This window comes from Tenrec ecaudatus, chromosome 3 (genome assembly GCF_050624435.1).
Source record: "Tenrec ecaudatus isolate mTenEca1 chromosome 3, mTenEca1.hap1, whole genome shotgun sequence".
In the NCBI taxonomy this organism is placed as follows: Eukaryota; Metazoa; Chordata; class Mammalia; order Afrosoricida; family Tenrecidae; genus Tenrec; species Tenrec ecaudatus.
In genome coordinates, this window is record NC_134532.1 from 206,346,840 (window position 1) to 206,360,298 (window position 13,459).

At 40.3% G+C, this 13,459-nt stretch overlaps 1 protein-coding gene across 8 annotated transcripts in view; it reads left to right on the forward strand.

The window, feature by feature from the left end:
* The window catches only part of LCORL (ligand dependent nuclear receptor corepressor like), a 201,201-nt gene that overhangs the window by 149,555 nt on the left and 38,187 nt on the right, over positions 1-13,459 (forward strand). For 5 of the 8 annotated variants that reach the window (XM_075544492.1, XM_075544486.1, XM_075544485.1 and 2 more), the window contains one exon: positions 5,637-5,730. The exons of 1 other annotated variant lie outside the window; for it this stretch is intronic. In XM_075544492.1, coding sequence (XP_075400607.1) covers positions 5,637-5,730 — 94 coding nt within the window. Of the gene's footprint in view, positions 1-5,636; positions 5,731-7,104; positions 11,242-13,459 lie in introns of those variants that run through there. 2 more of the 8 variants (XM_075544491.1, XM_075544496.1) reach the window with 2 other exon arrangements.

Consider the following 13,459-nt stretch of genomic DNA (forward strand, 5'->3'; position numbering starts at 1 on the left):
TCTATTGAAAACACAAGTCTCTAGTTAAGCCCTGGGTGTTGGAAATTGAATATCGTATCTATTCGTGTATAAGCCGAGTTTTTTTCAACACATTTTTAATGCAGTTTTCGTGGGTAAAATTCGGTGCCTTGGCTGATATTCGGGTCGGCCCTTGTTCAAGTATAGACGGTAAGTTACTGATAACTCAGTAGTTAGTCTTTCTTGCGCTACTACAAGGGAGCTTCTAAAACTTGTAGAAACTAGGCTTCAAAGAAAGTGGAATCTTTCCATGAAATTGTTGAAGGCCCCTCCTAAGTTCTAAATTGTGATCATTCCTATAGTAGGAAATGTTGGGGAGTAATATTGGCTTCGTAAACACAGACACTTGCAATGATAACTGTTTTTGGCTTCTCTAGCTATTGAGTATAGACTTTAGATCGGAAAATGCAATAACAGTAATCCCAAATACGGGTGGTAGGTAGTAGTACTGCTAACACAAAGTGAAACGTGCTATGTTGTTGTTAGGTGCCATCAGGTCAGTTCCGCCTCCGGGCAGCCCTGTGCACAGCAGAACAGTGCCCTGCCCGTCTCACGCTGTCTCACAGCTGTCTCAGGTGTGAGCCCGTTGTTGCAGCCACTGTGCCAGCCAACTCACCGACCGAGGAGCTTCATCGCTTTCACTGTCCCTCTGCTTTTCCAAACAGGCATGTCTTTCTCCAGGGACTGTTCTCTCCTGATGACACATCCACAGGATGTGAAACAAAGTCTCGCCATCCTTGCCTCAGACGAATTCTGGCTGTAAATTTGCTATATAGTTTAAATTGACCTAGAAAACCACTGTGTATATCAGAACTATTTACTTACCGTATATTTTGTGTATTTTGAGTTCACTTTGCAAGTTTTCTTTGCTTAAAGAATTGAAATGCGATATGACAAATACATTGAAAGAGCATTGTCATTAATAGATTCCAATATGATGTGACTTTAGTTATTAGCAAAACTTTTGCCACAGAGAGGCTAGCTATGGAGATGGAACTGTGAGAAAGACGAAAGCATTGCTTATCTGGGTGACTGCCGCCCACGTGCAGAAGAGAATCGGGAGCTCTCTCTCACAAGAACGGACTGGATGAGTTGAATCAGAGTGTGTATGAATTGTTGAGTGGAAAACTGTCATCTGCTTTGTTAATCCTCACCTAATCCACGGTGATTTTTTAAAAAGGTTGACCAGGGTGCATGTCTCGTTCCTCCACAAAACAAAAAATGAACCCAAGCCAGAGCGGTGTGGGGCTGTCTCAGAGCCACCAACCAGAGGATGGTCCAGAATTGTAATTCCCCAGGAAGGGAGTAGCAGCCTGCTTCATCTTGTTGACATAAGGAAGCGAGAAATGGGTCCTGTGAGCCTCTTTTTATTGCTTCTATTTGTGGAGTAAATTTACATCGAGCATATTAACAATCTTGGACAACATTGCATGGAAGAAATTTTACCAATTCATTTTGTAACTTTTACTAGGAAGTAACAGACTTCTAAGGAAATATGTCTTATATGCTACATAAACTATGACATGAAAACAGGAGAAAAATCAGCATTAGTGAATCCAGTGAGCAACCTGATTATGGGTTGGGAAGTCATCATTTTGTTTTTGTTTTTTCAGTTAGAAAAAATTGTAACAGTTTTATTGACAATGATCATCTCTTGAAGAAAATAGTCTTAAGATAAAGTCTTGAAATAAGAATAAAATTGTTGTTACCGGATTAAAAAAGGCAAGAAATGATGATGATGGTAAAACGGAGTGAGAACAGTATTTTTCCCTTCCTTTAGGAGATTCTAGCATTGTAGTGTGCTTAATGAGAAGCTCCTCAGCCTTGAGGAGTACAGCCTCAGGGGAGGAGCTATGTCAATCAATCATTGCTTGGTAATGGCATAATGTCATGGTGGCCTTTATGTAGTGAGACACCTTCCATCGTGTTACAAGGTGCTACCAACACTTGGAAGAAAATTGTCAACTTGTGCTTAGGGTGCTACTGTAGATCTCTAAGGCTGAGTAGGGGCGTTAGCAGGAATTTGACGCTTTGAATAGATAGAACCTTCGAGACTGAGTGGACAGCATGCTGCGTTTCCAGAGGCATGGGGGCACGGCATAGCATATTTGAGGGATTGTGCACATGCTTTAAGAAGCCTTGGTAGCATAGTGCTTATGAGTTGGGCTGCTAATGGCAAGATCAGAAATTCAAAACCACCGGCTGCTATGTGGGAGAAAGACTGGCCTTTCTACTCTCAAAAACAGTTACAGTCTTGCAAACCCACAAGAGCAGTTATACCTTGTCTTATAGGGTTGCTATGAGTTAGAATAGGCCTGATGTTTTTGAACCCTATTGGTGCATAGTTCAAGTACCTGGTGGCTAACCAACAGGTCGATGTTTGAAACCATCATCTACCCCGAAGGAGAAAGATGAGGCAGTCTACTTCCAGAAAGAGTGAAGCCTGAAGGGCCACAATGAGTCAGAATTGACTTTGATAGCAATGCATTTAAGGGTATTTTGATGCACAGGAGGTAGGAGGTTTGATATCAGGTGGTACTAAGCATAAAAGTAGGGTATACCAATAGACGCAAGATATGTCAAGATGCAAGAAATAGATGTTAAGGTGCTTTCCCTTTTTAAGATTAGCACCTAACCTCTAGCTATACAGTTCTTGCAGTTCTTCAAAATTCTATTCAGCAAATGCTTATTGGGCTTTGTTAAGTGTCAGGCACTATTGGAGGCAGTGGTTATATTTTGGTGAATTAAATAGACACTGCCTTACATAGCCTATTTACCTATAAATATACAGGTAAATGGAATAAACTGAAGCATTCCAAACTTACTGCCATAGAGTCAATTCCAACTCCTAGCAGCCCTGATAATGTAGTGGTCACTTGCTGGACTGCTAATCTTAAGTTCAAGCGTTCAAAACCACCATCCTCTCAGTGGAAAGAAAGGTGAGACTTTCTACGACCGTAAGAAGTTGCAATCTTGGGTACCCTACCCTGTAGAGTGACCATGAGTTGGAGCCAACTCAGTGACCGTGAGTTTAATTTGATTAGGGTCACTCTGACTCGGTTACTGGGTTACAAACTACTAAAATGCTAAATAATATAGCTAAGCACTTCTGATACAGGGGTCTAGAAGAATGGCGTTCAGATGTAAGGTAAGACACAGGACTTGCCTGGCCAATTCGAGCTGGAGAGGGTGTGTGTTGGGGTATCAAAAGGAGAAGGAAGTAGTGGTCTGCGCACAGAGATGAGAAATAACATTGCATCCTTCCCTCCAGTTTCCCACCTCCGCCCTTGACCCAGCACCAGCCATACGCCCAACAGCAGCTTGGACCTTTAAACCCATAGATTAAGATCATATGAATCTTCTGCTGCAAACCTACCACCGGCTTCTTGTCTCTGTCAAAAGAGCATTCACAGTCTTACCTTGGTCTAGCACATAGGTTCCCACATTATTTGGCCGACCAACCCCTTTTCAGAAAAAAAAAGTTTACTTAGCTCCTAGTCTAGGACAAAGTGTTATTTTTGTTAGGTGCCCTGAGCCTGTTTCGGCACATAGCAACCCTGTGCGCAGCAGAAAGAGACACTGCCTGGTCCCGTGCCATCCTCACAAGTGTTCTTATGCCGGAGCCACTGTGTTGCAGCTACCGTGTTCACCATCATACTGAGGGCCTCCCTCTTTTTCATCGCCCTCTACTTTACCAGCAGGACGTTCTTCTCCAGGTCTCTCCCTGGGCTCTCCTGACAACAGGTCCAAACTCTGTAAGATAAAGTGTCGCCTAAATAGGATAGTGTAATCCGAAGTATGAGTATGTGTTATTACAGCTTCCCTGAGTCGTCCGAGCCTCTTCCTACCCACCCCCTCCTCCCCTAGAATCAGCAGGGTCCTAGGTTAGCAGTCTTCCAGCAGCACCTCTGATCTCGCCCCACTCAGCCCAGAGCGCCTTCTACATTCCATATGGGATGGTCGCACTCCCCCCAGCACCAATTGTTCCTTCTACCAGGCTCTCTAGCTAGCTGCTCGACTGGTGCACTGACCTTGGTCAGGACTCTTTCCAAGTCACTGAGGCCCCATCGTCACCATGCACTTACTCCTCTTTGTCATCAACCGGAAGTGTCTTCTCACTGGCATTGTTCTATGAATCTTCTCACAAGTTCTATGCACCATGAGAACAGGTACCTCATCTGACCTTTTTGTACCACTGCTTTGGACATTAAGAATAGACACTTCATAAATCACCATTGAATTATGCATAGGAGGTTTGGGAATGAGGTTGGTTTCCTTTCACTCTTTCACTGTTGTATTTCTCTGACTACTTCAATATTAGGTGACTTTATATGGTAAGAATAAAATCCAGTTGAATGATCAAGTATATTTTAACAGGTATTTTTTATTAACTTACCGTTGCCTTTTTTAATGTTTAGCTGTTGGTGGTTGTGTTAGGTGCTGTTGAGTATGTATTTGGGCTATGTTTTTAACGTACAGTTTGTTTTTATTCTTTTTGATTCTATAGACTGTCAGATTAGTAGTATGTCTGAATCTTTGAGGTTTTGATTGTATAAACAATATTTTAATACTATACAAACTATTAATAATGTAAGCAGTCATTTTGTAGCAAGTTAGTTTTCCTGAAAAAAATGATATTTTACATTATGACTTTGATCTTCTTCCAACCATAGATATAGCCCAAAAACCAAACTTCCTGCCATTGAATTGATTCCAGCCCTGACCCTATAGGACAGGGTAGAACTGCTCTGTGGGTGTCCAAGACTGTAAGGCTCCTCAGGGTAAAAAGCTACATCTTTCACCCGTGGGACGGGTACGGTGAGCAGCCTAATGTATATCATCCACTACACCACCGGGACGCCTAACCTTTATACTTAGAACCACGGTATATTATGTAGGCAAGGATTCAACTACTGTACATCTCAATCATTTACAATAGTACAATTATGAAGTACAGTTTCTAAAAAATACATTGGTTATACAGCGAGTCAGAGTTTACCGAAAGTAATGTGCCAGACATTGCTGGTCTTTCGAAGTACTAGTTGTTCAGGTCTCCTAGTCCTCAACCTACTCAGTGTGCTCGCCACCGTGCACAACCGTCATCACTTCCGTCTGCCCAAAGAAAGCCTTGCCTGATGAGGGGCCCGAGGGACTGGCGGTCAGAGGGGTCAGTAACAGATGTCCCAACACCGGGGATTCAGCCTTGAGCTCCTCCACTGGAGGTCAGGCTCAGACCTGCTCTGTGGGAGAAACCTACGGCTTCCTGCTCCCGTAAGGATTTACCATCTCGGAAACCCTTGGGGGCAGTTCTCTCCTGCCCTACAGGGTCGGAATGAGTCAGAATTGACTTGAGGGCAGCGGGATCATCTGCTAGTTCCTTCGTGTTGCCTGGCCCTCCACCTCTTCCTCTGGCTGCTTTCTTTCTTTCCTACATAGCGCCACCCCAACCAAGCCCTTGTTTCTGGCAACGTAAGGTGAGTAGGTCATGGTCACCCGTCAAATCCAAGTATGACCGTTTAGGTCTTGAATTAGTAGCTGAGAAAGTTTGAAGTGTTGAAAATGTCAGGCTTGCTGGCGTGTCATAAATATAAAGTCTTTTCTCTTGCCAAAATTTATAGGGGATGGAGTGTTAGATCTCTCTACAAAGAAAACCAGCATCCAGTGTGAAGAATCTTCCATGTGTGATCCTCCTTCTGAGAATCCAGTGGCTGGGTAAGCGACATCTAGGACATGTGCTGCGGTGCTGATGTGCATTGACCTCTGCAGAAAGTCAGTTCTCTTCTGGGTAGCCTCTCAGGGAGCTTTCCTCCACAATTTTTGTCACTCATAAGTACGTCTCTCTCATACTTTTCATTTGTCCTTTTCTTCTTTCTTTTTTATTCTTTCTGTTAAAGAAAAGTTATCAGAACAATCACCAAACTTTAGTTCATGTTGCTAAAATGAACTACCGACTTAATCATAGAATACCAACCAAGAAGCAGGACGAGTCGAGGCCATTTCAAATGTCCAGGAGGCACTTTTAAGGAAAATATTTCATGGCAGTATTGAATTTTTTAAACCGTGACCAAATTCTAAAAGTACGACATCCTCAACAATTCTGAAAGCTAGCTCATAGTGTTTGCTGCCCCCACCCCCCCTTGTGCTTTAGGTGTGGTGGCAAACCATTTAATTTCTAGTCATCGCCACAAAGAGACCTTTCATGCTTTGAAAGCGGTCATTGAATTAATTGAAACCAAAAACTTCGTTGTGAAATGCTGTTCTGTTGGATTCTTGGATTTGCATGGTTCGTTTCACTTTTATTTTTTGTAAGTTTTGCATTGTCCCATTAATCAAAAGCCTAGGAAGCTTTTTTTTGTCACCCTTAAGTCTCAGTTGTAGACTGTCATTTGTTTCCACCAAGGTTGTCATAGCATTTGAATTGTAAGTCACAGCGAGCTTTCTTTGAAGTTGGAGGAACCTGGAAAATTACAGGGATGCATTCATTAAGCGATAGAAACCGCACTCAGACTCTCTCTAAAGCAAGATTATTTTATGCAAATATGACTTATCGACTCATTTTCAAATTTGAATTTTTTGCGTAGAGAGAAAAGTCTGGAAAATATGGGATGTTTGTGTTTGGTAATATTCTTGCTACTACAAATTTCCTTTAAAGGGGTTGACTCTTTTATTACTTGTTTAGCGGTAACGTCACGTTTCCTACTAACAAAAACTCCTTTAGGATTGGGGTATTTTTTTTATAACGGAACATTAATTGTGCAAATACAATTTGCTTAAAGTGTTGCTCCGCAAGCAGCTGTCGGAGGACTAGCAACATCATGAGAGTATTTTTACAAATACTGAGTTAGGCTTTGATGTCCCTGGAAGGGCTGCCCGGTGGGGCCACCGTACGATTGCCACCTTGTCCTAGCAGGACTGTGTGTAGCCTTTGCTTTGCTAAGGAGTACCTCCACCCACAGACGTAGACGTGTCATAAGCAGTGATGTTACCTAAGCAAGGAGTGTAATAAAGGAGTGGACCCTCCCCTTCCATAGCTGTGTGAGAGTCTCTCATGCATCAGTTTACCATCGTTTCATTCCGCCCATCCAGGAGACTCCACAGAAACAGAGAGGACTATGTGGAAAGAAGTGCTGAGTTTGCAGATGGTTTGCTCTCAAAAGCTTTGAAAGACATTCAGTCTGGAGCACTGGACGTAAATAAAGCAGGCATACTTTATGGCATACCTCAAAAAACTTTACTTCTCCACTTAGAAGCCTTACCAGCAGGGAAGCCTGCGTCCTTTAAAAACAAAACTTGCGATCTCAATGATAGTTACTCACATAAAGACAGCAAAGAAACGTGCGCCGTGCTGCAGAAAGTAGCCTTATGGGCACGAGCTCAAGCCGAGCGCACAGAGAAAAGTAAACTCAATCTACTTGAAACCTCAGAATTAAAATTCCCAACAGCTTCCAGTTACCTCCATCAGTTGACGCTACAGAAAATGGTCGCTCAGTGTAAAGAGAGAAGCGAAAGCCTCCCGTGTGAACCGTCAACTCCGACTGTCCAGTTAAAAATCCCTCAGCTGCGAGTGAGTGCTGTCGCAAAGCCACCCCCCGACGGTTCTGGGCTGCTGGATGCCATGTATCAAGCCTCTAAAACGTCCTCAGTCCTGGAAGGATCAGCTCTCCAAAAACTGAAAAGCATCCTCCCTAAGCAGAACAAAACCGAATGTTCTGGGCCTATCACTCATTCAAGCGTCGACTCTTACTTTCTACACGGGGACCTCTCTCCTTTGTGTCTTAATGCTAAAAACGGAACAATTGACGGAGCCTCTGAAAACACGGAAGACGGGCTGGACCGCAAAGATAATAAGCAGCCCAGGAAAAAACGTGGCCGCTACCGGCAGTATGACCACGAAATCATGGAAGAGGCGATCGCCATGGTGATGAGTGGGAAAATGAGTGTTTCCAAAGCACAAGGAATCTATGGGGTACCTCACAGCACTTTAGAATACAAGGTAAAAGAAAGATCTGGAACACTGAAGACCCCTCCGAAGAAGAAACTCCGATCACCAGACACTGGGTCCTATAATATGACAGATTCAGGGACTGGCAACTGCAAGAGCAGCAGCAAGCCTGTGTAGATCACTTACTAGGAAACCATCTGTGTGTGCGTGAGTGTGCGTGTTTGCGCGTGGATGTGCACACGTGTGTGTTTGTGTGTGTCTATATACACACGTGTGGGGATTACAAATGCTCACTCTGACAGGAGACATAACATTTTACAGTTCAAAAACCACTTACATGCCTTTTGAAAAAAAAAGTTTTATTCAGGGTTTTCACTGTGGACAGAATTAATTATATAGTTGCTTACTTAATTCTGATAGTTTGTATCTAATCCTTGTATAAATAGGTGAAAGAAAAGATTCAGGTTTTTCTTTAGTAGTCAATAGCGTAAAGCATTGTGGGAAAACAAGTACTTGTCAAGTGAAACAGTTTTTATTGGTGAGAAGACCACACTCCAGCCATTCAGTTGAACCATCTTGTAATGGAAATACGACGAATGGTTTGTAAAACATTTTTACGTAACATACAGATCTTGTAAGTACATCAAACCACCAGTCAAAGTTTCAATGGACAGCTCTTATCTCCATACTAAGAAAAATTAATATATACAGTATTAGTATGATGCTCCAGTGTGTTCTACAGAGTGCACTCAAGTGCATCCACCAGGAATAGAAAAGAAAACCTTAAATGCTATGTATAATGAAATTTAATATTTATCATTTATTAGTTGACTTAGCAGGAAGTTGTTGGGGTTTACAACTTTAAAAACAAAAGTGACAGCTAGTTAAACCCCAGCAGCGATCGAATCCTTTAAGCTAAGATGGACTACTAAGAAAAGAAAATAATTTAAATTTAATTATTAAAGTAATTTAATTTCCTTTTTTTATTTTAAAAATAAGCTAATGTGTAAAGGTTAGAAGAGGACGTTGGAATGCAATGTAGAACGTGTTTTTGGTGTGCACAGAGAAGCTTGAGAGTGGTCACTCTGGCTTCCCTGTGCTGGCTCGTTGACGGGATGACTACTTTAAAGTTTCAGGATTGTGACACACTCCTCCTATGGAAGAACCTCAGTGTAACTTTAATATATTTGCTGCTGTGACATTTCAAAACATTTTCAGTTTATCAAAATGAATACCAGGTTTCATTTTGGTGGGCGACACATTATCATTTTTTTGCTAATAACCAAATTTGCAGTTTGTTCAGGGTCTTGAATAGATTTTACAGATATGTAACACTGAAGCTGTTTTGAACGTTCAGTCATGTGAGCTCTGTGAACCGGGTAGGTAGCGGCAGGGCAGTGCATTTTTCCTTAAGTTCGGCTCCTAGGGGAGCGAGAACAGCCCTGGTCCTGGATCAGTTTCTGAGTCTGGCTCCGAGAACCCACGCCCCGCCACCCCAGGGTGTGTGCAGCAGGGCGCCCACTCCGGGGTGAACAGAACAATGCCCCTGCCTTCCATGGGAAGGATGAGGGTAGGCCCGATGGATTCAGACTTCCCCAGTGCCCTCGCCGCTGTGAAACTTCAGGTTCCGATCACTTCTCTAAGCCAGCTTTCCTAAAGCCAAGAGGACTACTTTTAGCCGAGTGCTTTGTTTTGTTTTTGTTTTAAATAATAAGTGCACCTTGTCAAATGCTTGTGTTTTTACACTTGTGTTTGTGTGTCTTTAACAGTCACACGTACATGTGCTACTGCCGAGATTGTTCAGCTCTTAAATAGAAAAGCTACTTGCATTGTCCCTAACGAAACTGAAGAGCACGGAACTGAACCATCGAGTATGACTTGGTCGCTTAGACGCATTCTGAACCCTCTTCAGCTAGAAATGTTACTTGTAATCCAGGAAATGAATCCTCGTGCTCTTTATTCCCCACCCCCACCCCCCGCTCCCGACCCCTCCCCCCCTACAAATATACTTACTAGATTACAAAACAGCAGATGTCAGGGTCATCTTACTTTTTAAAGAATTAAGCCATATTTTGTGAGGGCCAGAACTTGGATTATTTACTATCCACCCCCCGCCCCACCCCTCCCCACTGAACAAACAAAAGCTAAAGGTAAAATCAACATTTCCAACCAATTTTATTGACCTCTTTATATAGAATTTTACTTCAGAACTTTGGGAGCTTGAATGCATTATATACTATTTATATTGTATTGAGCTTTTTTATTCCTCACACTATATTTACATTAATAAATTGATTGAGACGTTTATAGTAAAGGGAAACTTTCCAGAACACTTTTGTATCATTTAAAAGATGACCTGACCAAAAACGTTACAGGATTCATGAAAATCAGGGATCATTTTGCTATTGACTTCACAGTGATCAGTAGTTTTATAGGTAATGATTAGCATTAATTTGCAGCATTTTAGTACTGGTATTTATTTATTTGGGGGTCAAAATTCGTAAATTGAAATATTTTTTGATAGTTGATAGATGAGTGACCAACCCATAACTTTTCAAAGAAACAAAATATTTCTAATTATTGAGTTAGTGTTTGATTATACAAACTAGGAAAGGCAGGGAAATTTAGGGGCTCCCCCTCACCATCCCACCTGTACCCCACCCCCGCCCCCAGTGATGCTACTAAGATGTTCTTTATGTTAAACTTTCCAAGTACTTTATAAATTCAGTTACTACTCCTTGATAGTTTTCCAGGAAAGCCAGTTTCAGCAGACTTTTGATGAAGGCGAAGGTATTCCTTCTGCGCTTTCTACTTATTTGAATGTCCCTCAAGTATTTTATATTTCAAAAAAAAAGGAAGAAAAGAAAAAAAACAGTGCCTCTGTTTTTAGAACTACTGCTCAGTAAAGTTGTTTAAACCATTTCTGGTAGCTAATGACAATTTTATATTAAATTGTATACTAACTTTAGTGAGACTGATTTTTTTAGTTGTTTACAGTACAAATACTTGTATTTGTTTTTTAATTGCAGTATTTCCATTGTCGCAGTAATTTAGTAAAACTCTGTGGCTGCCTTGATTTTGACAGATTTTGTTAATATAAACTGATTGTTAGGCAATTAGTTATATTTATGCATAAATCAATTGCACTATAATTCATGAATTATTTATTACAATATTTTCTAATGAATTCATGTATCTGTCTTGTGTTGTAAATGTACTGTAATTCTGTTTCTACTTTGTGTTGTTATATATCTAAATCTGATTGTATGAATTTTAATTGTTCAGTTAATGTGTTTCTAGGTTGTAATTTGTAGTAAAGCACTTCAATGCTTTTGCACATAAATTTACAACACTGTTGGTGTGTGATTGATTTACTCATTCAGTAAAAGGAAAAAAAAGGCAAAGAAAAAAACCTGACTGCACTGACTTCTTTTAATTCCTTCATGTTAGAAATATACTTTCTCTGAGAAGTATTTCAACCACCAGGCCTGTAATAATGAGTGAGACAGAAGATGTACAGAAAACAGACAGGATGTTTTAGGTGAGAAAGATAAGCAAGGCTAGGAAGCATTGACATTAAAAACAAAAGGTCTATGAAAAAGAGACTTTAGAACCTTTAGACTTGAAACAGGCCTCGGGAACACCAGGTTCTAGACTTTTATGTGAGTGCATCCACCTATTATGTGGTGAGATGACAGAGTTCTTTTTCAGAGTCTAGCGTGCAGCACATAGACAAAAGAAAACAATTGAAACCCCAATAAGCAGATGGTGGGAGTGTTCTAAGAACTAAGATACGACCGCAGTCTTGAATTGGTAACTTGATGAAGGAATTTCTCATGTCGCATCCGTGGAGAGGCTGTGCATGAGGTGGTAGTATATTTGAATCAGACGTGGTGTGTTTGGAATTTCATTCATTCAATTAATAATCTTAATAAGAAAACTTTTAAAGGACAGACTTACCTGGAATGTAGGAAAAGGGAATCACAATCTTTCAGTGGTTTTCCTAATAACTGAGTTTTACCAACTTGAAACTCTAATTTAGTTTCTCAGAATTCCTGCGTGTAGTCATAAGTTTGGTTAGTTTTATTTAATAGGTGGTTTTCATAACAGAAAAAAAGATGCTTTCCAGCATCCTAGGAGCTATTATGAGATGATATTAATCTTTAAAATACATGGTAGTGTTTTTTTCTGAGAAATATGTGATTTCTCTCATTAATTACTAATTAACAGATATACCTAATAGGGTACAACATAATTTTTTTTTAAAAAACAACATTGAAACACACTTAACAACTTTTATGTTTTCTTTTATTTTAATTTTTAATTTGCTGCAGAAGAGTAGATTTTCATTTCTTTAATATTGGATAGCTATCTTTTCCCACATTTTTGTTCTCAGCATAGATTTTTTTTTAATTGTGCACGAATGGCTGAGGAGCCGCTTTACTCTCCCAGCCATGATCACATGGACACGCACACATGCACATTGAACAATTAAAGCAGTCATGGACATTGTAGGTTCGCATTTTGTGTCCCAGCCACCTGGTTTCCAATTCCTTGCCAGTTGTAGCCTCGGGTTGTCTGCAGAGCCATCTCTCTTTCCCTCCCTGCAGAAAAGATTCCACCAAGTGTTCAAACCTGCCTGTGGTGTCTTCGCTGCTCAACTAATCTAATCCAACGAGCTGTAAATCAAAAGTTGCACACTTACCGATGAGATAGGTCCTGCCAATTTCAGGGTCGAGAATAAAAGATTAATTCTTCTTTTCCTTTTAAAAGAAAATTCTGTGATTTTTAACCTACCTAATACATTTTTATTAAAATCAAGTTCCTTCTTCAGTCGCGATTCATAACCAGTATACCCCAGTTCCAATTCTAAATAAGACTTCGGTAAGCCAATCAGAGACAAGCTCATGAGTGGAAGGCTAGTTTCATGTTCAGAGTTTGGTGATATGTTTAATTAAAATAGATACTTTTCTGAAACAGAATTCTTTAATATATTATGTTCTTACTGCTGGCATTGGAATAAAAAAAATTGTAGCTTTCTACATTGGTTGCTAAGCAATCCTGGGTCTTAGGTTAAAGTTAGATTCATATTAGTTTCTGCAGTGGGACATTTTCCAGCATTTGAAATTAAATAATTAGGTAAGTAATGCCTCTAGTTTTGATGTAATTAGTATTTTAAATCAATTAAAAATAGATGTTATTTTTAAATAGCTTAAATATTTAATTTTCTGACTAGGTTAAAATACAGCTCACCTTTAGTCAATCTGTATTTATATGAAATCTGGATCCCTTCATTTTTCTTGTGACTGTGCAAAGCTGTCATTGATTAATCATTTTACTTTCACTGCTTGGAAAAGAATATCTATTTTAAATAAGGAGAGGAAAAGGTTTACTTCTACATCTTAAAGTTCCTTGTTTGTACTAATATGGACTGGTTATTAATTTTCAAAATACCTTATAAAATGTCCACTTTGCAAACTCCTTCTGAAGCACTTGCCA